The sequence below is a fragment of the Falco rusticolus genome, chromosome 11, assembly GCF_015220075.1.
Source record: "Falco rusticolus isolate bFalRus1 chromosome 11, bFalRus1.pri, whole genome shotgun sequence".
NCBI lineage: Eukaryota > Metazoa > Chordata > Aves > Falconiformes > Falconidae > Falco > Falco rusticolus.
In genome coordinates, this window is record NC_051197.1 from 12,412,117 (window position 1) to 12,433,832 (window position 21,716).

Here is a 21,716-nt window from a genome sequence, read left to right on the forward strand (position 1 = left end):
GCTGCTGACTTTGACCTCTGAAAAACTATCAGAGGACACAGCTCCAGCTGCAGGTAGGACACTGAGTGCCGCCCCTTACAAACACTGTCCCCATCCACTTATCAAATGTCACAGGGACTTATCCTTCCCAAACTTGGAGGGGACTGGGAGAAAATGCACAAGGGCTGAGCAAGTGAAACCCTAAGTTAGCTTAAGGTCAACTGGGCAAAACAAATAAAACCACACCCTGTTTTAAACTGGACAAGTTCCTTCAGCTGCACCAGCCGCTCGCCACACAAATGGGGGGAGCGGGAAATACAAAGGCTTGAACAGGGACTCCAACAGCAACAAGACTGCTGTTGTCAAGACAAGCAAGAGCACTTTACTATTTTAGGATGCAAAGCTCAGACCCAGCTGTGTGTAGGGGGATGGAGAAGTATTCTTGCACCTTGCTTTTCTATCTCACTAAGAAGTCAACATTAGCCCAGAACTAAAACAGTAACCCAGGGCTGAAAAAGCTAAAACGAAGACAAAATCAAGATGAGTACAAGCACAGTGTAACAATCACTCCTTGATCCACAAAGTGCTTAGGGCGCTATGCTCTTAACACCCTTCCCTAAACCTGCCCCTATAGGTTCCTAAAGGCTGAAGTGCTCGGGGAGTTTTCCTCCTCTGAAGAAATCCCTAGGGCGAGGCAATATTATGCTTGCTCCCTCCCTCAACAGCTCTGTCATGCATCATTTCTCCTTGCCCCAGCAGAGTTTTGTCCTGCACTGGTAACGTTACAGCAGCACTAGAAATTCCTGGAGAGACAGCGAGGTCCCTAGAACAGCAAGGTTGTAAAGCAACATTGGGTATCTCACTAAATATTTAGTAACAGGTCAGAAAAAGATGAAACACTTTCATTCTCCTGTTTCTTTAGCCTTCCTTGTGAAATGCTGCCTTCTAAAAGACAGAGAGGCACTCGTGATTTTTCTGTTAATTTTGTTTTGAACTTTTTCATACACCTTAAAAGTTCTCATTCATATTCGTTGAGTAGACAGTCTCTTCTGTCCTAGTGGCAGACAGGCAGCTGCCTCTGGCGAAAAGGGTGGGCAGCCCTGTGCGGTTGCATCAAAACAGCCAGAGCAAGAGGAACCAGGACCTTACATATATCTGTCTCCAGCCAAGCAAAAAGTAGCTGGCACAATTACAGCCGTGGAACATATTACCACAACTGAATGTCCTGAGTTACAGGAGTTTAAGTTTAGCCATGCTCCTTATTCTGGCAGATTAACAGGGAGCACAAAATAACTTGAACAGTGATAACAATTTCTGGGCACTAAATCCATTTTTTCTGTGTTCTACGCATATAAGAGAACCATCCACCACAGCTAGTACACTACAGGTTTCAGTTTCAAGCTGAACACAAGTGGAATATTTTAGTCCAACAGAATTCTTAGAAAAGTTAGGCTACTTTACCAGACAACTGTTGTTTTAACTCCTATTTTTACATTTTTTTTCTAATAATCACTGCTGCCTTGATAACATTACTTCCTATTTTTAACACTTCAAAGCATCAGTTGTAATCCTCAAATCCCTAAAGCATCTGAAAAGTAGCAAAGAGTTCCCTTAAATCTGTAGCTGGATCCATGTTATGAGAACTTTCTGAACATTTGTTCTCAATTTTGGTGCAATAAGTATAGCACTAAGACAGACTACAGAACAGCTGAGTAGATGAAACAAACCTTGAAGTTACTAATAACTGAAACGTTCGTAAATTCACAATGATCTGTCTCAATAATGTTCCCAGTTTCTTCCTGCAATGCAAAGAACACTTAACACTGCTGCATAATACTCTCCAAACCACTTTTTTTTTAAAAAAAAAAAGGTAATGACCACAAGGTTAAAGTCTCTCAGGCTTTTCAGCCTGGGGAGCAACAGCAACAGGAATAAATTCACCTTAAACAAAGCACGAAAACACACACACACACACAGAGAAACAGACACACACACCCCCCTCAAGCCAAGGCCACAGACAGATACGGTTACCACCACCATTTGCTTGCCACCCTTCACAACAGAGGCATGAGTGCCTTGTCATTCTACAGTAAAAAAAGGATATGCTCCCTCATCCACCTAACGAAAAATTCAGCCAGCATAGCTCAAACCCCCTTCATGAGAGATTTATGCTCCCAGTGCCAAGTTGAGCTGGCCCAGAGATGTTATTTTTTATACGAGCACTCTTGCATTTCCCTCTTCTGGCAAAGGCAAGTAGGGTAGTAACTCCCAGAGATAATGGTCTGAACACGAAACTATTACACGCCTTTCTCCACAAAGGGGACAAGTTTGTCTCTGTGGCCTAGTTGATCACACATGGACTGAATGTATTTTCATTCGTTTTTCATTAAACGACAGAATGGAAAGAAGTCAGATGTCAGTGTATGCAAGATCCACTCCCTTAACAGAATAAATGACACCCCTAGTAACTCGATACAACAGTTGTACCCGCACTACATACCACCACACATACCAGGAGGCTTTAGCCACATGAGGAAGAACATGCATGTTCCAAACTCTTGTAAAAAGATCCATTTCTTCTGTACATTTTTCGTCCCTAATACAAGAACTGACAAAAATACCACTTCACTTTGAAAGAGAGGAATCAGTATTTATATTAAAGATAAAGGTTTGATTGCTTTTGATTAATTTAGCCTTTTACTGCTGCAAGACTAGTTTCCATGGAAATGCAAGCAGACCAAAAACCTGCAACCAGAAGTGAGTCAGTTTTGCCTGTTTATGTCTCCTCAGTTCCCATGGAAACAGACATTAAAAGAAAAATGAATAAAAAGGATAAGGGTCCTGAAATACCTTCAGAAAATCTCTTCCCAGAGCTTTATCTCTTTGGCTGCCTTTCCAGAATTAGAGTTGAAAATAACACAGAGCAACAGATGACAGAGTAGTGACTTGATTTCTTTATGGAGACATCAACAGAACATACCTGGAGATGTTTCAAAAGCTACATTCAAACCGACAAGCTCAAAATCTATAGCTACAAATTGTATTAACTTACGTTTTGGCAAAAGTACCTGAAGTAGAGTATATATTTCTTCAAATTAATTCAATGCTAATGTAGACAGAAATACAATAGAGAACAGGAAAATAGCGTCACACTTTTTCCCAAGTATATTTCAATGCTGGAGGGGGCGGGGTGGGGGGGTGGGGGGAGACAAAAGAAAAGAAAAAAGCTGCCTTGGGGTATTGAGTCCAATATTTCCATAGCCAGGACATTTTTAAATGGAATCATTCCTTCCTTACAACACATTAATTTTTAAGTTGCAAAATCAGCTATACACATACTAGGTTAAGTAGCAAGCATCAGTATTGAATTTTAACATTACTATATTCTGTCCTTCAGTTACAGGTAAAAATGCATTCCTCCAAGGCGATAAAACAAATCTAAGAGGCACTGTCAGCAGGACTCCATCTCCCATTGTACTTTTCAAAGATAATGGGGCACCTTCCCACCTGCTGTCTTCTTCACACTTGGACAGATAACACCTTCCTTCCTCCCCAGAGTCAAATGCATCAGGGAAGGCAGAAAGGAAAGGACAGGCAGTTGTTAGGAAAGAGCCCGCAGTGCACATATCAGACCTTCAAAGCTTGCACCTATCGCTACCTATCACTATATAAGAATTCCCCAACAACTCAGGTGTCCAGAAACACAATGAACAGTTACGATTATCTGCTGCTGCAAGGTCCTTCTAGAATGTACAGGTCAGCTAAACTGATGCCAAACTTTTACTTCTTTTTGTCTCCCACACCGCATTATCAGTACTACATGCTTAACACACCTCCATGCAACTCAACACTCTTAACCAGAGGGCTGCAGCATCCATCATTATTGCCTGTCTGGGAAGAACGTGCAAGGATGGCGTACATCTCTTACCATTACTGTCAGAGGCTGAAGCTGCATTACAGAAATCAGGAAAGAAAAAGGAAAGCTTACCTCTGTCCTAAACACTGTGCAGATACTCCCAATGATCACCAGAATTCAAACGCTCTCCTGCATTCACACAGCGTTACATACCACTTCTCTGCACTTTGCTACTGCTCTGAGAACTAACAATATATTGCCACCGACATGAGACAAGGCTCGAGGAAGAGTAGCCAGCCATGATACTCACTAAAAGGATGAGAGAGGGGTAGCAGTCACAGGAGATTCGTCTTGAATGCAAGAAGCAGTTGAATTTAATTCACCTTAATTAGTTCACATTAGTTGAATTCAATCTATTCTTGTCACAGGAAAGATAAGCCTTAGAGAATTAATTCTTTCCTATTCTCCTTTGTATTTTGGCAAGGTGTAGAGTCACACAGTAAGGAGAACAATCTCTCAGAACTCACTAAGGCATCACTCCAGGAGGACAGATTTAAAGTCAAATGGAGACAGTTAAAGAAACACTGATGTGTATCTTTCAGTCTATGCAGAAGTTTAGCCTCCTTTCTTGGAGATGTCAGAAGTACAAATAAACAAACGCTTTTCATTTATTCATTTACTTTAGCAGCTAAATACACAAACATTGAAGTCTCAGCTTGACTAGATTCCTTACAGTTACCATCAAATTCATCCATAACAACAACATACACAGGCATTTTCTAAAACATTAAATGAACAAACTACACAAGCAGCAAGTAAGCAGATCAAATATTTTTCACCATACTCTATGACAAATTTGTTTGTGTCTGATACTAAGCACAGGTGTCAAGTTTACCGAAAGGAGTCTCTGAAAATATTGCAAGGGTGTCAGATGTCAGGAATAGCTTAGTTCGGTGCCTCCTCTAGCATAAAGAATGGAACAGAGAAAAGATGAATGTGACCACTGAAGCTAGGGAGTCACACAGAATAAAGACACTGGCCACAAGAAAAGAGAAAATAATTTAATAAGATAACTTACACATAAAAATAATAATAAAAAAATCTTAAGAGTATTAAGCACCCCAAAATTTAACACATTAACTTAGTTTTTGCCTTTGGGGACATGAGCATTATCGTATCCATCTTAAGGAAATTTACAAGGTCACACGCCAAATTGTAATTCAGGAAATAAAACCACAAACAGTTATCAAGCACCACCTGTCCTGTGCACTGAACTAAGCAAAGCTCCCTTTCAGAAAATAGAAAGTATAATTGCACCATTATACATTGTATCACATTACCCATGCTCAAGGAACCCTAATCATGGTTAAATGAGCAACTTCAATTCTGTCATTTGTTAACTTTCAAATGCCTATTTATAGAAGCTTAACATTAACTCTTCGTATCAAGTTTCACAATACAGGCTTTTAAATTTGTATTTTAAATCTGCGTTAAGTTCCTCATGCATAAAATTACATGGTAAATAAAACATTTTTTGATACATACAAAACTCTGAAGATCAACTAAAAACTGGTACCACCTTAACTGTTTTCAAAAGCAATCACATAAAATTTTGCCTTCTTACACTAGAGGACTGTTCACACTAATATTTCAAGGTGCTTCATCTGATATTTAATACACAACTCATAAAAGCATCTAGAAGAAAAGCAACATTGGTACAGCCTGTATCAGTTGTGACAGCTGATAAAGATCAATAAGCATCAATACCATCATTGCTTTGTACACACTGAAGAAGCTTAATGCAAGCACTGCATCTTACAAGAATAAATGAAGAACACATTTTACACACAAGATTAGAAAAAAGGAGACACACATCTAACAAAAAGTCCGTGACATCACCTCACAGTGCTATCACAACATCCTGGGGACCCAAAAGCAGCCAGTTCACTCAACAGAAATTATTCTGATTAGGCTGGCACTTAAACTCATCTTTTAAGGTTCCATTTATAGAAATCCACAATGTTTGCATATATATTTGCAACATCACATCACAAAACTTGCCACAAAACTCCCCAGGGACTGACATGACATAAAATAACAAATGGCATGCAAAACTACAGACACAAAACCCAAAGAAGTGAAACCTGAAGAAATTTAGAAACCATGCCAGCACCTTGGTATACGTCACACAAACACAAAGCTTCTCCTCCACGCTTGACTAAGTTCATACATGAAGTTGTGGCCTGAAGGGTTTTTTTGCAGGCCTGGGTAAGTTCCAACACAATTTCTGGTGGTACGAAGGAAGCAAAGGATGGCAGGTAGTATAATTTCATACACATCTTTATGTAGTAGCAGATATGGCAAAACTTTACTTAACTATATTCTGTGCTTATTTGCATGCAGGAAGAATTTTCTATACCTCATCGACAAAAGTGCTAGTTTTAGGTCACAATCAAGATTTTTTACTCCCTCTCTGAAGCACAAACCTAAAGAAACAATCCCTGCTCAGAAAGACATTATGCATCTCCTTTTACAAATTCAGTCTTACAATATCTGTTCTAGTGCAAGACACCTTAGCAGTCCTCCTGTCAAAATCACTGTATCAGTGCAAATGTCACATCCAAGTCATCATCTGGCATCATGTAAAACTTTACTTAGAGCATGTAAGTAAAGCATGCAGAGGTAGAAAAATATTAAGTTTAATAAGCACTGCAGTAGAAACCTCGCACAGCATGCAAAGAAACACAATACAGCGAAGATGGAATTTGACCGATGGCTTTTTGTCAGACAGAAAACCAATCCTGGATCAGTGTTTCTCAGCCGCTTGATCCAGGGAGCAACGGTCGGCTGTGAGACATCTGAAATAGCCCATGGAACAGCTGCAGAGAAGGCTGGCTTGCATTTTGGGTGGGAGGGGGAATTGTTTTCCTGTTTTTATATTTTCGATAAACAATTCTCACATGCAAGCAAGAAAGCAATCAACACAAGCAAAAATAAGAGCAGTAACTGAGCAATCAAACCTCAGCCTAGTTTGTATCTCATTGCAACTAAAACCTCCCATGACATTACCACATAGTACAATCCTCAGATTGTATTCAATGAGGTCAGATGTCTCTTTGGACTTAAAAAGGTTGAGACACATCCTTTCAGATGACAGATAATTGGCAGATGATAACATGGAAGATAAATGGAAGCTGAGGATTTCTGAAGGACAAAGTAAGATGATGAGATAACCAGCATATATGATTACAGAAAGAAATCAAAATCCACCACGGAAAACCCCCTTATTTCAGGTGTTTTCAAACGTACAGAAAAAGTCAGGAAACAAAAAGTATCAGCGCACAAACTCTTTATTTTGACAATTAGGAATCATAAACTAACAGAGAAAATTCTAAGAACCAAAGTCTCTAATAGTAGATTTATAAAGTGTGAACCTGCTTTCATACCCAGTAATAAAAGCAAAGCCATAAAGAGCATTAGGTAATCATAAATTCAACCCCTTAAGCATACTAAAAGCTCCAGTATTTGATTGGGCTTAATCACATCCCTCTAATACTACTAAATCAGAACCACCTTAGTGCTACTGCAACTCTCTGACAGACGTTTCGGGAGCCCAGGAGCAGTCACACGGTGCTCATACTTACTTGAATCCTCCCATCTGAGAAGGTGCAACTTCCAAGCAGAATAGTAGAGAAATCCCAGTACCAGAAAGAGGCAGAGGGCTAGCAGCAGGTTACGCATAAACACCAACAGTCCCATCTTCACATGAAATCTGCTCTTCTACATGACCTGTGGAAAAAAAGAACCACCTTGAGGTTGGAGCCACCTTCTCCGACAGCCATCCTTCCCAAACACGCGATCCCACACCCACAGACCCAACCCGCAAGGTAAAGCACGCCCGTGGCCCAAGCGGCACCAGTGAAGGGACAACCGCCACCTCGGCCGCTGCCCTTTTTCTGTCACAAGGGCAAACGCCGCTCCGGGGAGGCCGGAGGGTGCCGCAGCCCTGCGCCCTGCTCGCCGCTACGCCCCAGCCCGCTCCAGATGATCGGACCCAGAAGGGCCGCGGCCGGCGAGGCCTGACGAACACCGCGCTCCCGCCAGGCGCAGGGCAGCCCAGCGCGCCACGGGCACGGCCACAGCGCCCGGGACTCCACGGGGCCGGGCCGCCGCCCGCGGGGGCTGCGCAGGTCCCGGCCGGAGCCCGCCGGCAGCTCCGGGCACGCCGCGGTGAGGAAACGCGCTGCCCTGACGGCGGGGACGCGCCCGGGAAGAGCGGGGCCCGCCCGGCCCCTGCAGGACCGGCCGCTCGCCGCCGGCGGCTGGCTTTGAACGGGCAGCGGCACCGCCGCCCAGCTGCCGGCCGGACACCCCGCCGCCCGCCCCCGCCCCGCCGGGCCCCGCCGGCCGAAACGGCGGCGGCCGCCGGGGCCGGCCCCGCTCGCTCGCCCCCCCGCGCCCCCCGCCCCTCCTCACCCGGCCGCCGCCGGCGCTGGGCGCTCGGCCGCCGGCTGCGGCCCCCGGGCGCGGGGCTGCGGGCGCCGCCATGCCGGGCGCAGCGCAGCGGGACCGGCCGCCGCGGCGCTGAGGGGCACGGCGGCCGCCAATGGGGCGCCGGGGCGGGTCGCCGCGCCGCCGACCCGCCCGCATAGCGGCCGCCGCCGGCCAATGGGGCGGTGCGGGGGGCCGCGCCCGCAGCCTATCGCGGGAGGCGCCCGCAGCCAATGGCGGCCGGCGGCAGGGGGTCGCCGCCGGAGGGGCGCTGCGGCAGGGCGGCGGCGCGCATGCGCGGAGCCCCCAGCGCCCCCCGCCCTGGCGGGGCTCTCCCGGCCCGTGGCTCCCGGTCGCTGCCCCGCGCACCGCTCCTCCTGCGCGGCTTGCGAGCGGCACCCCGAGCCGCTGCAGGGCCCTCGGGCGCTCCGCCGCGCCGCTCCCGCCTCCGGCCATGGCGCTGCGGGGCCCCTGCGACACTGCACCGGCTGTTCCGCTCCGCAGTGCCTCGCTGCTGCCGCCCCCGCGCTGCCCCCAGCTGAGGCACCCCTGGGTCTCGCAGCGGCCGCACGGTACCTCCACCCCCCCCCCCCGCCCTGCCCAGCCTGACCCTCCCCCCCTCCCGCCCTGCCCAGCCTGGCCCACAGCCGCCGCACAGCGCAGCCCAGCCCTGCCTTGCTTCCCATCCCTACGACGCTGCATCCAGCCACGCCACACCGTCCAGTTTAGCACCCAGTCAAGTGCCCCCGGCCACTGCCTTCACGCTGTCTTCCAGCTTCTGCAGATCCTCACACCACTGCACACCCAGCAAGGCCGTGCCCAGCCTCTGCACAGGCTTCCCAGAGTGGCACAGCCTCCACCACGGGACCACACCAGGCTGCGAGGACCGTGCCGGGCTGCACAGAGCACACCAGTTGCCCTCCTGCAGCACAGCACAGCTCAAACCACGCAGCAGGTGCCATGCAGCCAGCAACATGGAGCTGGCAACGCTTCCAGCGCAGCTCCCGCTACATTATGGTCCCCACCTTATCACTGCACACCTGCCCCAGGAGCACTGCCGCAGTGGGGCCAGCCCACACCTCGCCCTTCCTGCAGCATTACCCTCCTTGCTGCTGGCCCCACAGCCTTGCTGGGTACACCCTAACGCTCGTTAGGCACAGGGCAAGCGAGAAACACAAGTATAAGGCGGCACAGGGAGGGAATGAGAAAGAGAGGAATTACTAGGCACGAGGGGAAAAGTCATCTAAAAGGAAAGAGACTGTAAGGAATAAACATGCATCTTCAGGACAGCAAAGCAGCCAAATCATTTCCTATTTCCACCCTCCATGAGTCACTGATAACACAAGGAAAACAAAAAAGCCACATGAGTTTAAGGGAAACTAAGTAGGATCACGTCCAGCATGGTGGCAACCTCTGCAACCAGCCCAGGTGCCAATGCCGACAGGCAGACACTGCCATGGATGGTGCAGTGCCGGCTGAGCACTGCTCAAGCCTGTGCCCCAGCTGTCGCCGAGAGGCAAAGCCCACACGGGTTGCAGGAGAGCTGGTGGGGGCTCACCCGACCCCGCTGTCACAACCAGAAACCCCTCTTTGTCCTCAGCACAGTGTCAGTGTCTTGTGGCTGCAAGTGTGGCGCACACACAGGGGGGCTTGCAGGGCTGCCAGCCTCCTCCGTGGATACACAAGGGAGACATGTACCACACTAACATCCCATTAGGCTTTTTGGATGCCAGTGACAACGTCTAGGTGCAGCACAGGAGACAAACAGACTCATGCCAACAACCAGGTACCACAATACCCCCTGAGGATGTGCGTGGGGAGGTGCCACAACCGCATCGCCGCAGCCCTGCCCACCTACAGGTCTCCCACCCTGCGCTGCTGCCCACACTGACCCCCAGCTCCCCAGAGCTGACGCGCTCAGGACACTGGCTGCTCTCACCCTGCCGAGGCAGCTCCCTTCCCTCTGGCCTCATGCCGAGCCAGGAACCCCAGGGCCGGGCTGGGCACCCTCCTCTGCCAGCCCTGGCTCAGCTGCTGGGCTCATTTCTTCCCATAACCCCACTGACGTGTTGCATTTGGCTGAAGGCCAGTTTTGCTTTACAAAAACTTGCTTTATGTCTGCTCCTCTCTTCGCTCCTTCATCCCTCCATCCACGTAAGCCAGGTCTCTTTTCCCTGCTCCAAGCCCCCATGCCCCAGCCACACAGAGCTGCCTGCGATGCCTTGCCACCCCCACACCACATCTGCTCTGACTGTCCTCAAACCTCACCTAAACCACCTCGACTTTACCGCTTGCACGCTCAGAGTTGAAACCCCGCGGTCTGCAGGCGTAGCGGGTGATCGTGATCTGATTTTGATGATGAGATAAGCGGGGACCTTCAGCATGAAGCCAGATAGTGACAAGGCTGGGGCTTGCTCCTGAGCCCGTGTTTGTCACTCAGGAAACTCTACCCACCATTATCAGGTGTCAGTGCGCTGGAAAGAGCCCAGGATAAAGCCACACTCCTTGCCAGCCTGGAAAAAACTCAGCAGGTGAGTGCCGTGAATGTATGGAAATCAGGTACCAGCTCCCAGCATCTGTCTAACGGCCATGAGATGTATTAAGGCAATGATTAGTGAAGTGATTTGGTTCGAGTAGCAGGACTTTAGTCTGAACATGTTCCTACTTAGCTTACATGTTCCATTCGCAGGCAGATGTCAAGCTGGATGTTGCTAGGAGATCAACAGCAGGGGAATAATTGAGTCTGATCAAATCCTATCATATTGCCATGCCGCTTTCCAGAATGCTCTGGAGCTTTTCAAAGCCAAACTGACCAAATAAAAGGGCAGGGCAGCAGCCCATCCTGCTCAACAAAACCCACTTGTGGCTGCCCCGCTGAGCTTGTGGCTGCCCACGTGGCTGCAGAGCGTTTCCTGCCGCAACGCTGGCCACAAGCAGGGACAAAAGAAGTTGTGGCAGAGGGCATGGCACATAGTGGCATATATGTGGCACATATAGCATGCCTGGCTTAGAACTGTGCAAGGGGCCAGGCGCTGGTTCAGCCGTTCACATCCCCGGTGGAGCTTGGGCACATCAGGGTGACCATCAGCAAAGTGTCCTCCTTCCTCCCGGAGGAGCCTGCCTGGGGCACACCAGAATTGCTCTGCAAAGGCAGCTCGCGTGGTGCCGGGCACTACAGGGTGTTCCTGCTGAAGTGACACCCGCTTGCTTTTTTCTTTCATGGTGACTGAGCCACACATTATACAGGGTGACACATAAAGGTAAATAACAGCTACGGGTACTTTTCCAATTAGTAAATAAAGTTATGCTGTAACTATCTGCATCGGTTGCCAAACACACACACACACACACCAGCCTCCTGGCTTCCTCCGTAGCAAGACTGCTAATCTTATTTTGACCCTCTGCTCTATAAAAATTCTCATTCTAATACTCACACTGTAATCCTTCCCCCCAAATTACATGCCATCAAATCAGACCTGATCTAATTAATGCAATATTTGATTATTAATTAAATACCACTAAATACCTCAGCACAGATCTCTTTCCAGTAATGGCTAGGTAGAGATTACCTCTGCTGATGCACAGGCTCAGGGAATGCAATCTGGGCTGTAACACACTCGTATTTTGCCTTTATCTCTCTGGTCAAACTTGTTTCATTGCACACACTCACTACATATTATTCCTAAACGCAGGCTCTGAGTGTGATTAGTCTGTGGAGAGCACTTTACATTTCTGGTGATCTGGCTACGCTAAGAACAGAAATGTTAAGCATCATTGTCAGCAGGCCCTCACAAAACAATTTAAAACAAGCTCAACTTGACAGAAAAATTCTGCCACCCTCCAGACGTTTTCAACAGCAAAGAGTCACACTTACCACTGTGGGTGCAGGTAAACACGCAGAGCCTGCCGGCCTGGCTCTCCAAGCACTCTGCCCAACTGGACCGGGATTCCCAGGATCTTCCTCAGATGAAATGATCCAGCGGTCCTGCCGGACAGGCAGCTGTGCGAGTGCGAGCAGCCGGCCAGCACACCACTCAGCGATTCATCCCCTTGCGTTAATTCCAATACACTATGTTTGGTTCACGCATTATTTGCCAAGAACGGAGGTAGGCTTGATTTGAAGACAAGCATTGGAGACTCCCACCTTTCTGGGTCTGTTTCAGGAGTCCCTCACCCTCACGTTCAGAAGAGCATCCCACATCCCTGTGTCTGGCTTCAGCTTGCAGACATACCATTTTGTTCTGCCTTCTGCTTGATTAAAGAGCCTTTCAGAGCCTGGCATTTTCTCTTTGTGACACCACACATATGCTGCAAGCAAACCCCGTCTCATCCATCTTTCTGATAAGCTAAATATACTGAGTTGCTTAATTCTCTTACTGCCAGGCTTTTCCTCCCACCCTCAAGCCATTTTTTGCATTTCTGCTCTACACAGCCTCTCTGATTTTCCTGAATCCTTTTCAAGATTTAGAATCCCACAGTGAGCCTCCCTAATGCTTTGACACAGGGATTAAATCTGCTTTTTCCTGTTCTCTGTCTCAGAGGGCTGTGTTGCTCCTTTCTGCTATAGCATCAGACTAAGCATTCAGGCAGGATCGTCCCAAATTTTTTCCAGACCTGCCCCTGGCAGGTTAGAGCCAGCTGGGCTGGCCAGCATGTGTCTCAGCTGCACATCCAGGACCCTGATGTGTGGAGTTGGGTGGTGAGGGACATCTCGACTCCCACACACCCTCCTTGCCCTCTCCCTGTCCCAGGATCACAGATGTCACAGTTGCCTCTCCAGCAGCATCCCAGAGCAGTCTGCAAAGGTGGGCTTGCACCTGCCGTGTGCATAACGCAGGGCACCATGCCCGCAGGTCCTTGGGGAGCCAAGAGACTGCCTGCAGGCACTGTCTGGTGGGATTTCCCTCCAGCTGCTGGTTGTTTTACCTGGGCGGCCAGTGCCTCCTCTTCCCAGCATGCTGCTGCAGGTGCAAGTTGCCTGTCCAGGGCTGGATGCAGACAGACCCCACCGTGGAGGAGAGGGGTGCCATGTTTGGGGGTCTTAGGGAACTGAGCCTGGCAGGTGGGAGCAAGGTTTGCTGAGCCCCAGTGAGCTCTCCAGGAGCGGACAGCTCGGCTCTCGGTAGGTCACTGTCCTGTGAAATAGAGGACTGCACAGAACCGAGTGGTGCCTGCTGCCATCCAGGCTGGCTTGAGTGTGATGCCAGGGAAATATTTCACGATGCCTCTTAACGTTTTACCAAACCTGCTCTCAGTAACAGCAGTCACTGAAGAACCCGGGTCACTACCTAGTTACTGGCCCACACGCCGTGAGAACAGCCCCTCAAAAATAATAAACTGGGTGGATTTTTTTCTTTAATTCTGCCCCTTAAAGAAACCAGCTGAAATAGCCTTTGTATATTTGCCATTTGAAGGGTTTTCTCTCTCCCCAGCAACCCCCTTGATGAAGCCTACCTGAGACCTGGGAGTGAAATGGGGAATCTTTCCCAGCCCACACGCCATCACCAGATAGCACAGTGTGCTTCCTTGTGCCGCTGCTGCAGGAACCTGGGAGAAGCCCAGCTCCAGCTGTGCCCGCGCTGCCTCTCTGGATCCAGGAGTGCACAACCAGACTGCTGCCCTTGACTTTCTGAGATGATTGCTGAATAAACCTGAATTTCAGAGATTATTAGAGCTGTGATGACCACGAACCCCGACGGGCTCATCCCAAGCCTTCCAGCCAGGCACTTCCCTGTTCCCTTTTGTGCCCTAAAACCAGCTGAAAGAGGCAGGCAGAGCAGGCAGGTACCGTCCAGCCACTACCTCCTCTCAAACAGGAATGGCAGGAGTGACCCCATCTCATGTGCTGTTGCGGAGGGGAGGGAATTTGTCTCGGCAGTGACACAAGCTCCCCAAACTGGCCATGTTCATGCCACAGGCCCAGGTAATTCGCAAACAATATTTTGATGACATAGTCGTGGCCTCTTCTAAACACGCACATTCATTTTTAACAAAACCTGGCTGGTGGGAGGCCAAGTTAATTTAAAGAGCCAAAGCAATGGGCAGAGAAACAGCAGAGAGACCCAGACTGCTGCTAGGGAAGTAGAAGCACAGCTAAGGGCATCCTGAGTGCTGGGTTCCACAGCATGGACCCTGCAGGGAAGATCCTCCCTGGGCAAAAGGGAAGGTCTGGCGGGTGAGAGCAGGAGCACACTTTGCTTTCTCCACGGCTATCAACAATGACGTAGGATTTTAATTAAAAGTATGTATTATAAAGAATTAGTAAGGCTCACGATAGATTAACAACTACGGGCTTTAACAGCTATGTTTTGAGGTCTGTCAGTGAGCCAGGTCTTAATGAGGAGACATCAGCAAGGGGGAGCATACCTAGACCCCCAGTGGCGTTTTCCTGATCCAGTGCCATTTAATCGTTTTTAAAATCAGTTGGCTAGATGCTGAGATGAAGCCTTATGTTTGTGGCTGATAAAATACTGAACAGGCTGCTTGCTGCTACAGTAACCGGCTGCAAAGGAAGGTTCTTGGGAACAGCGAGGACAGGCTTTACCGCGGCGTAGGGGATCTCCTGGAAAGCAGGGAGTGGAATTAAGGAAAAAAAGCCGAAAAAGAAAGCTGTCCCCACACATGACTGCTGATATAAGCCTGCATCACAGTGCCTTGGCTCTGAGAGCCAGAGGCACACAGAGGGGACTTCCGAGCAGATGCACAGCAGCGCTCATGCCTCTACAGGTCTGGCAAAGCCTACCTGACACCTGGTCCAGCTCTCCAAACTTCAAAATGGACACAGAAATCCTGAGGAGCAGCAACACCACTGCAAAAAAGGAGCTAAGGCTTGGAACTGTGGCAAATAAGGCTGTGTGAGGTGCGAGGAGCATGGGCTACTCCATGGCCCCAGGAGAACATCACCTGGCTGATGGGGGAACCAAGCACGGCTAGGGGCAGTGTGTCAGCCGCGCACAGGGAAGTGCAGGGTCCAAAGGTAAGGAGTTGAAGTTGGAAGAACTCACACTTGAAATTAAGTATATTGCAGCATTGTTGCTAAAGGCTTCAGGGGTAGCTATCTCCACTGCACAGCAGCTTGCAGATAAGATTAGATGGTCTCAGCTTTTAGTTTAATTTTTTTATACATGTGGCTCAGGCATGAGGAAGGGCTGCCACATGGTTGTGCTCGCTGTTTCGTCCCGATCCATACCCCTCCTGATCTGTCCAAACAGCTCCAGCAGCAAAGAGGAGGCCAGGACTGATTCCCGTGTGTCCGAGAAGGCAGCGGGGAGAGAACGGAGAGGCTTAGCCTGAGGACAGTCTTCTTCACCTGCTCTTCCAGATCATGCACATGTTTTTCTAAAACCAGGCATGACAGCCTGAGCCAGCTCCAGGACGTTACACTGCTCTTAGGGCAGGCAGGCAAGCTGCCTGCAGCAGCGCACATTGCCAGCTCTTTACCCAGGGAACGCCACGTTTCCAGCCTAGAGTTCTAGTACTTACTTAATTGCACTGGAATAAACCAGCCCCTGGGCACCTTCAGTTGGTCCGTTAGGGTGATGGAGCCACATGGCCAAGGGCTCCTCTTTTCAGCCTTTTCAAGCCAAACCCCATCTTATCTCCAGTGTTCCCTGATGCCTGGTGAACTGAAGCTTCTGAACCAGAGTAACACACCAGTGATCTTCACACAACACAGCAAACAGCCTTGTTGTTTGTACTGGTGGTCTCTGCCACACGTGCCCAAGTGAGCTGGTGCCAAAGCCCCCAGCGTAAGCACTGTAGTCCACAGCTCTGCTGGCTCAGTCCCCATTTTGGATTTACAAATCTCCCCCCTTTGCGTTGCTCTGATCTCTTCCCCACATGCCCCAAGGAACAGGCTGCAAGCCAGTGTTGGTCCTGGGTGAGCTGCACTCCTGCAACAGCTGAGTTGTGCCCTGCTTGAAATTTCGTGATGTCATTTGTCATGATTTCAGACATGACTTGTGGACAAGTTCCCCTTTTTTTTTTGCCAGGCTGGGGCAGAACAGATAGCATGGGTATGAGCGCATTTCTTTAGCATCAGTCATTTCACATCACCTTTGCTGGCCCCATTTCTTGCATGATTTGTTACAAAACATTGATTTTGCAACATGGCCTGTGCAGGTTGTACTGTGGGATGCTGGGCCATGCTGCCATGGTAAGCAGCTCCCAGGACCCGTCTTGTCTGCAGAGGTGCAAGCTGTACCCCTGGGTGGGTGAGTGCCCCTCCTTGAAACCCTCTGCGATGCACCAAGGGACAGCAAAACCTCCCAGGGTGCAGGGCTGTGTGCCCAAAGTGAGGACGCTCTTTGCAGCATCCCACCACCTGCACACAGGGCCAGCAGAGGCTGCTGCTCAGGGCTGGAGCTTTCCAGTGCCCAGCACCCTGTCGTGGGAGGTTCGCACCTGCGACAGGACTGGTCCTTCCAACGCAGGGATGGGGGAAGCTCACCACAGCGAGGTGTTGGTACCGATGACATCCTCCCTGACAGACTGGTTCCTGGTGGATGGGGTAGATCAGCATCACTCATTTGCACAGCCACCCAGACAGGTCCTGTGTTCAGAGTCCAGCACCTACAACATACCTGGGCTGGGGCATGAGCCCCAGTGTGAAGCTGAACAGAGCAGCCTGCCCCAGCCCAGCTCACCTCCAACCCAGCCACAGACCCTGGCACTGCTGGGAGCATTGGGCTCTTCCCCCCTCCACCAGCACCCAGGGCACAGCCATGGCTTGGCACTGTCACCTCCCAGCAGCAACGAGTCACTGCATGTGCCCAGAGCATCAGGCACCCACTTCATGCCAGGCATCCCCAGTGATGCTGGGGGACTAGCTGCAGGCAAGCCTGGCCAGGAGGGACAGCCCCCTGCCCCAGGCCTCCTGTCCTCCAGCATCTCACCCCAGAGTCACCTCTGACTTGCCACTTTTTTCTCTCTGCCAACTGCATCCCCACCCAGGGGTCTGCCCAAAAGGGAAGGTTTTGATCCCTTCCCCCATAATGCTTTCCTGAGCCTCAGGCTCCACAGAACAGAAAAGCTCCTCAGCCGAAAGGGGGTCTCCATTTCTGTGACAGCAGTGGACCACGTGCAGGCACATTGCTGCCCACACTTCAGTCCCACAGCATCATCTGCTCAGATACGTCCCTCCTCTTCTTCACAAGTCAGGAAATGCCATCAAGCTCATGAACCAGTGAGATCTGGGGGATTCATTAACCTGCTCTCTCAAGACCAGTGAAGCTGTGTGAATCCAGAGGAAGAAGGATGGAGGTATCCTACACCAGCGGCTGCTCCCAGCAAGTGCCTAGCCACAGCACACAGGCACACAAGACACACAAGCGCAGCCTTTCCTGGGGGGATGGCTCGGCTCCAGCCCCCAGCACACTGTGGCCCTAAGCAGCCTTGTTGGAGGCCCACGCTCCTCCCATCACACCAGGCAGCTGCAGCTGGGAGAGGCATCTCGTGGTCCTGGTGCAGAGCGAGCCTGTCATCTCTCCCTCATCCGCACAGCCAGGCCTAAAAATATCCTAAGAGTGGGCCGATGGTGGTTGTGCTACAGTGTCCGTTACACAGATGGAAATGGCTGGTCCCTGCCAGAGTGCCCGGGGCAGCGCCAGCTCCTCCACCCCGCACCAGCACGGGGTATTGGGATCCTGTGCTGCGCCTCAGTAGCCCCTGTAGTGTAGGCATAGCAGGGGCAGAGAACGGTACACAGCACCCCAGGCAGGCACAGCACCACTGCTGGGGCTGTCCCAGCCGGGGGAGACAGGCAGCTCCACCAGCATCGTCCCTCCCGGGTGCACGGGACCAAGCAGGGCAGGGGTTTCACAGCCCACTGCCACGAACCTCTAACAATGATGAAACAGGGTGCTGCCCAGACAGCCCAGGACAAATCCAAAGTGCACCCAGCCAGCTCAGCTGACAGCACTGTGGGTGCAAGTGCAGCTAGACAGGGAGCTGGAAGGCAAGCCAGTGGAGCAGCCGCAGCAGGAGAGCAGGCACAACCCTCAGGAAAAGCCAGAGAAGCCGAAGAGCACGGCCAAGCCTGCAGCGTGCCCAGGAAGAGGGCTGGCATCGTGCCCGGCAACACGCCGGCAAAGGGTAAAGCCGTCAGCTCCTCCCTCCCCATCCCTGCATGTCCCAAATCCACAGGGCCTGACAGCAAGCTGGCTGCTGTCGCTGAGCCTCGGGCAACCGTCCACCCAATAAACGTGACAGTGGGAAAAGGAGCAGACACTGCTGGAGTGGCCAGGAGCGATGCACCAGCTCTCGCAGGAATGGCTGACAGGGTAAGAGCACAAATCCAGCCCCAAGCAGAGGCTCTGGCTCTGACACAGACTCACGGCCGCCCTGCCCCGAGGAGGTCAGCGGGTCGGGGCAGGAGGTAGGGCTGCTTGGGGAAGGCAAGTACAGCCCCGTCAGAGCTGCCCGACGCAGCGGGGCAGGCTCACCAACCCCTCCCCAGGCTGGCCCCCTACCAGCCCAGCATTCCCAGGAGAACCATTGCCCAGGAGGAGCCCATGGTCAGGGCAGAGCACACCATGGCAGGGTAAACACCGGCCCCGCAGCACTGCCTTTGCAACAGGCTTCTTCAAGGTCCAGCCCTATGCCCAGGATCACGCAGTGGACGATGAGCTCCCGCCCAGCTCCTGCGCCAGCTGCCATCAGATACGTCCTCGCGCCCCAATCCCACAAGCAGCTGTGTCAACCCTCTGCAGCCATCTCCTCTCTTGCTCCAGAGCTGGTCAGCAAAACACCTGCCCACTGTCCTCCCGAACCAACAGCACATAAGGCACAAGATCTTACTGCCCAGCCCAGCATCCCACAGCCCTCTGAAGCTAATGAGCCGCCCCCACCCCCGCTCGCCTTCAGGATGCATTTCACATGCTTTCAGCCACTAGACCTTAAGCACCCTCTGCACTTGCCACTGCTGCGTGTGACTGTGCTGGGTGCATAGAGCGTGTCAGCACCCACACGGGCCCTCTGCCAGCTTGTGAGTGGCTGCAGGGACTGTGGAAGAAGAGGGCTCAGGACAGCCCTGCCCTCTGCTGCAGCATCCCTTCTGGCAGTGTGCACACATCTCGAGCAAGTTCCTCTGGCCTCCAGGATACCACCCCAAGGGCCCATTGCAGCCAACAGCGCCGTCACCACTGCTGCCAGGTGCTGGGAGACCTGCCATGTGCACCCCCCTAGTCCCCGGGCAGCATGACTGCCACGAACCCCACTCATCTGGATGCCCCCGGTGCTGTGCCATCCAAGAGGAACTGCCTGCTGCTCCAGCCCGCGGGCAGCCCACACTGATTTCATCCCAACCTGGCTGCTGCCCCCGGGATGTCACCAGCATCCTTGAACCCAAACCTGAAGTGCCACCTACTCACCCCCACCCTGTGCTCTGCTTTCATAGAATTGTTTAGGTTGGAAAAGACCTCAAGTCCAACCGTTAACCTTGCGCTGCCAAGCCCACCACTATAGCATGTCCCTGGTGACCCAGGGCCAAGACCACGCTGCCTGTGTGGCACCTCCCAGAGGGACACGCTCCCGACGCAGACCCGTCTCACCACTCCCCGCACGGGATCCTCGGCAGCTCCCAGAGCCCGCGTGGAGCCATCCCCATGGATCAGAGCCCTGAGCAACTTCACCTGCTCGCAGGGCTGCGGGACAGGTTGTGCTGGGAGGCGGCCAAGGCTGAAACTCCTCTGAGGGACCAAGCAGGGCCCTGCCACCGCCAGGCACCCGCTCCCGAGGAAGGGGAAGGTCTCCCCAGCAGGCACCAGGCACCCCCTAAAAGGGCTCTTCTGTCCAGCAGCTCCTAGATGAAGGATTGAGGTGTTCCAGCCTGCCTGGAGAAGTGGTGGGGATCTGCTGCGAGGGGCGAGGACAGCCCAGCCCCCAGAGATTGCCCCCACGGCCCGCAGCCCTGCACCTCTCACTGGGAGCCGACCTGCAGCCTCCGCACGGCCAGCGCCGCTGGGCAAGAGACGGACCCAGGTCCCCCAGGGCTGCCCCCACAAACTGATGCAGGCTGGGGGACACAGGCAAGCGGGAGGGACCCCAGGCAGCTGCCTCAGTGTGGTCCAGCCCAGCAGTGCAGGAGTCAGGCTCCTAGGAGAGAGCCCCATCCCCCCAGCACACTGGTGCCAAAGCAATGCCCCACGCAGGAGAGCGCCCAGCCCAGGCAGGGCAGGGGGGCAAGAGAGGCCTTGCTACACCGGGACCCCTTAGTAGGGCTCACCTGAAGAAGCCCTGGGCTCAGCTGGAGAAGTCGAGGAGTGAGCAGCCCTTCCCTGGGCTGGCCCATCAGGTGCTGACGTGCCTGGCTCCCAGCCCGGTGGAGCCACGCAGCTCCCATGAACGCCGTCTTTCTTCTCCCTGCCGCGCAGCCCTTGGCAGCCCCTCGGCCGCTCCGGCTGGCGCGGGATAAGAGCCAAAATCTGTTTTTCTGTCCCCTTCCCCGGCTGCGCACAGCACTCAGGGCCTAAGCTGGGGCCTCCCTGATGGGGACAGTGCTGCAGATCCCTGCTCCCACAGGGATCCGAGAGACTGATCCCCTTTCAAGCAGAGACAGAGCAGGGCAGCCCAGGGCGCAGGCAGGGCGCCCCGCGTCTCCTCTCCACATGCCCGGGAGAATGGCAGAGTAAGAGCATTAACTCCCCTGCCAATCCCCGTGGACACCAGCTGTTAAATGGTGTTTGGAAACATCTATCCAGCTGGAAATGGGAAAGCCAGAGAAGCCTGGGGTCAGACCCATTTCTGGCTGCCAACACAACTGCTCCCTTCATCCTGCCCTGGCTCTGCTGGGTCTGGACAAGCAAAAGCTGCGTCCCTGCTGCAGAGCCAACAGCCTGGGCACCTATCCACCACAGGCAACCACAGCTCCAACCAGTAGTTGCTGTAGTTGCTCCTTACCGCCAATTTCCTCGCTCTCAGCGGAACAGCCCTGCTACCTCCAGCAGCAGCACCCCCCCAGCACTGCTCCTATTCTCCTCAAACTGGCTGCGTGTTAACAGCTCCGCCACACATGCGACCTGCATCTGGTCAGCACCCACCACCCACACTACAGGCACCCATGTCCTGCACCCAGGATACAGAGTCACTCTTTTTTTTTTTTTTCTAATTCCTTGTGGCCATCAGTAATGAAGTTTGAGTTAACCCCTGTTGTGAAGACAGGCAGGAAAATTAACCCAAAATTTGGAGATACTGTATTCAAGAGAAGCAGCAGCACTCAAACGAGAGTCCAAGCAAATTAACTAACATCAACTCACATGCACAACCATGAGACTCCCACGTCTGAAGCTTCTCTGGAGACCCAAGGGGTACCACCACCACCCCTCACCTCCTTAAATTCAGCAGGACTGCAGACTTGATTCTTTATACTTCTTGAAGCAGTTTGCTTTGGTCT

At 51.9% G+C, this 21,716-nt stretch overlaps 1 protein-coding gene across 5 annotated transcripts in view; it reads right to left on the reverse strand.

Moving 5' to 3' along the window:
* ST3GAL3 (ST3 beta-galactoside alpha-2,3-sialyltransferase 3) overlaps positions 1 to 12,257 on the reverse strand; it is a 183,973-nt gene extending 171,716 nt beyond the window's left edge. For 4 of the 5 annotated variants that reach the window (XM_037404130.1, XM_037404128.1, XM_037404129.1 and 1 more), the window contains exons 1-2: positions 8,312 to 8,361; positions 7,480 to 7,624 (exon numbers count right to left, since the gene is read on the reverse strand). In XM_037404130.1, the coding sequence (XP_037260027.1) occupies positions 7,480 to 7,594 (115 nt within the window). In that variant the 5' untranslated portion in view covers positions 7,595 to 7,624; positions 8,312 to 8,361. Of the gene's footprint in view, positions 1 to 7,479; positions 7,625 to 8,311; positions 8,362 to 12,200 lie in introns of those variants that run through there. The other variant, XM_037404127.1, reaches the window with a different exon arrangement.
* Between the last annotated feature and the right edge of the window lie 9,459 nt (positions 12,258 to 21,716).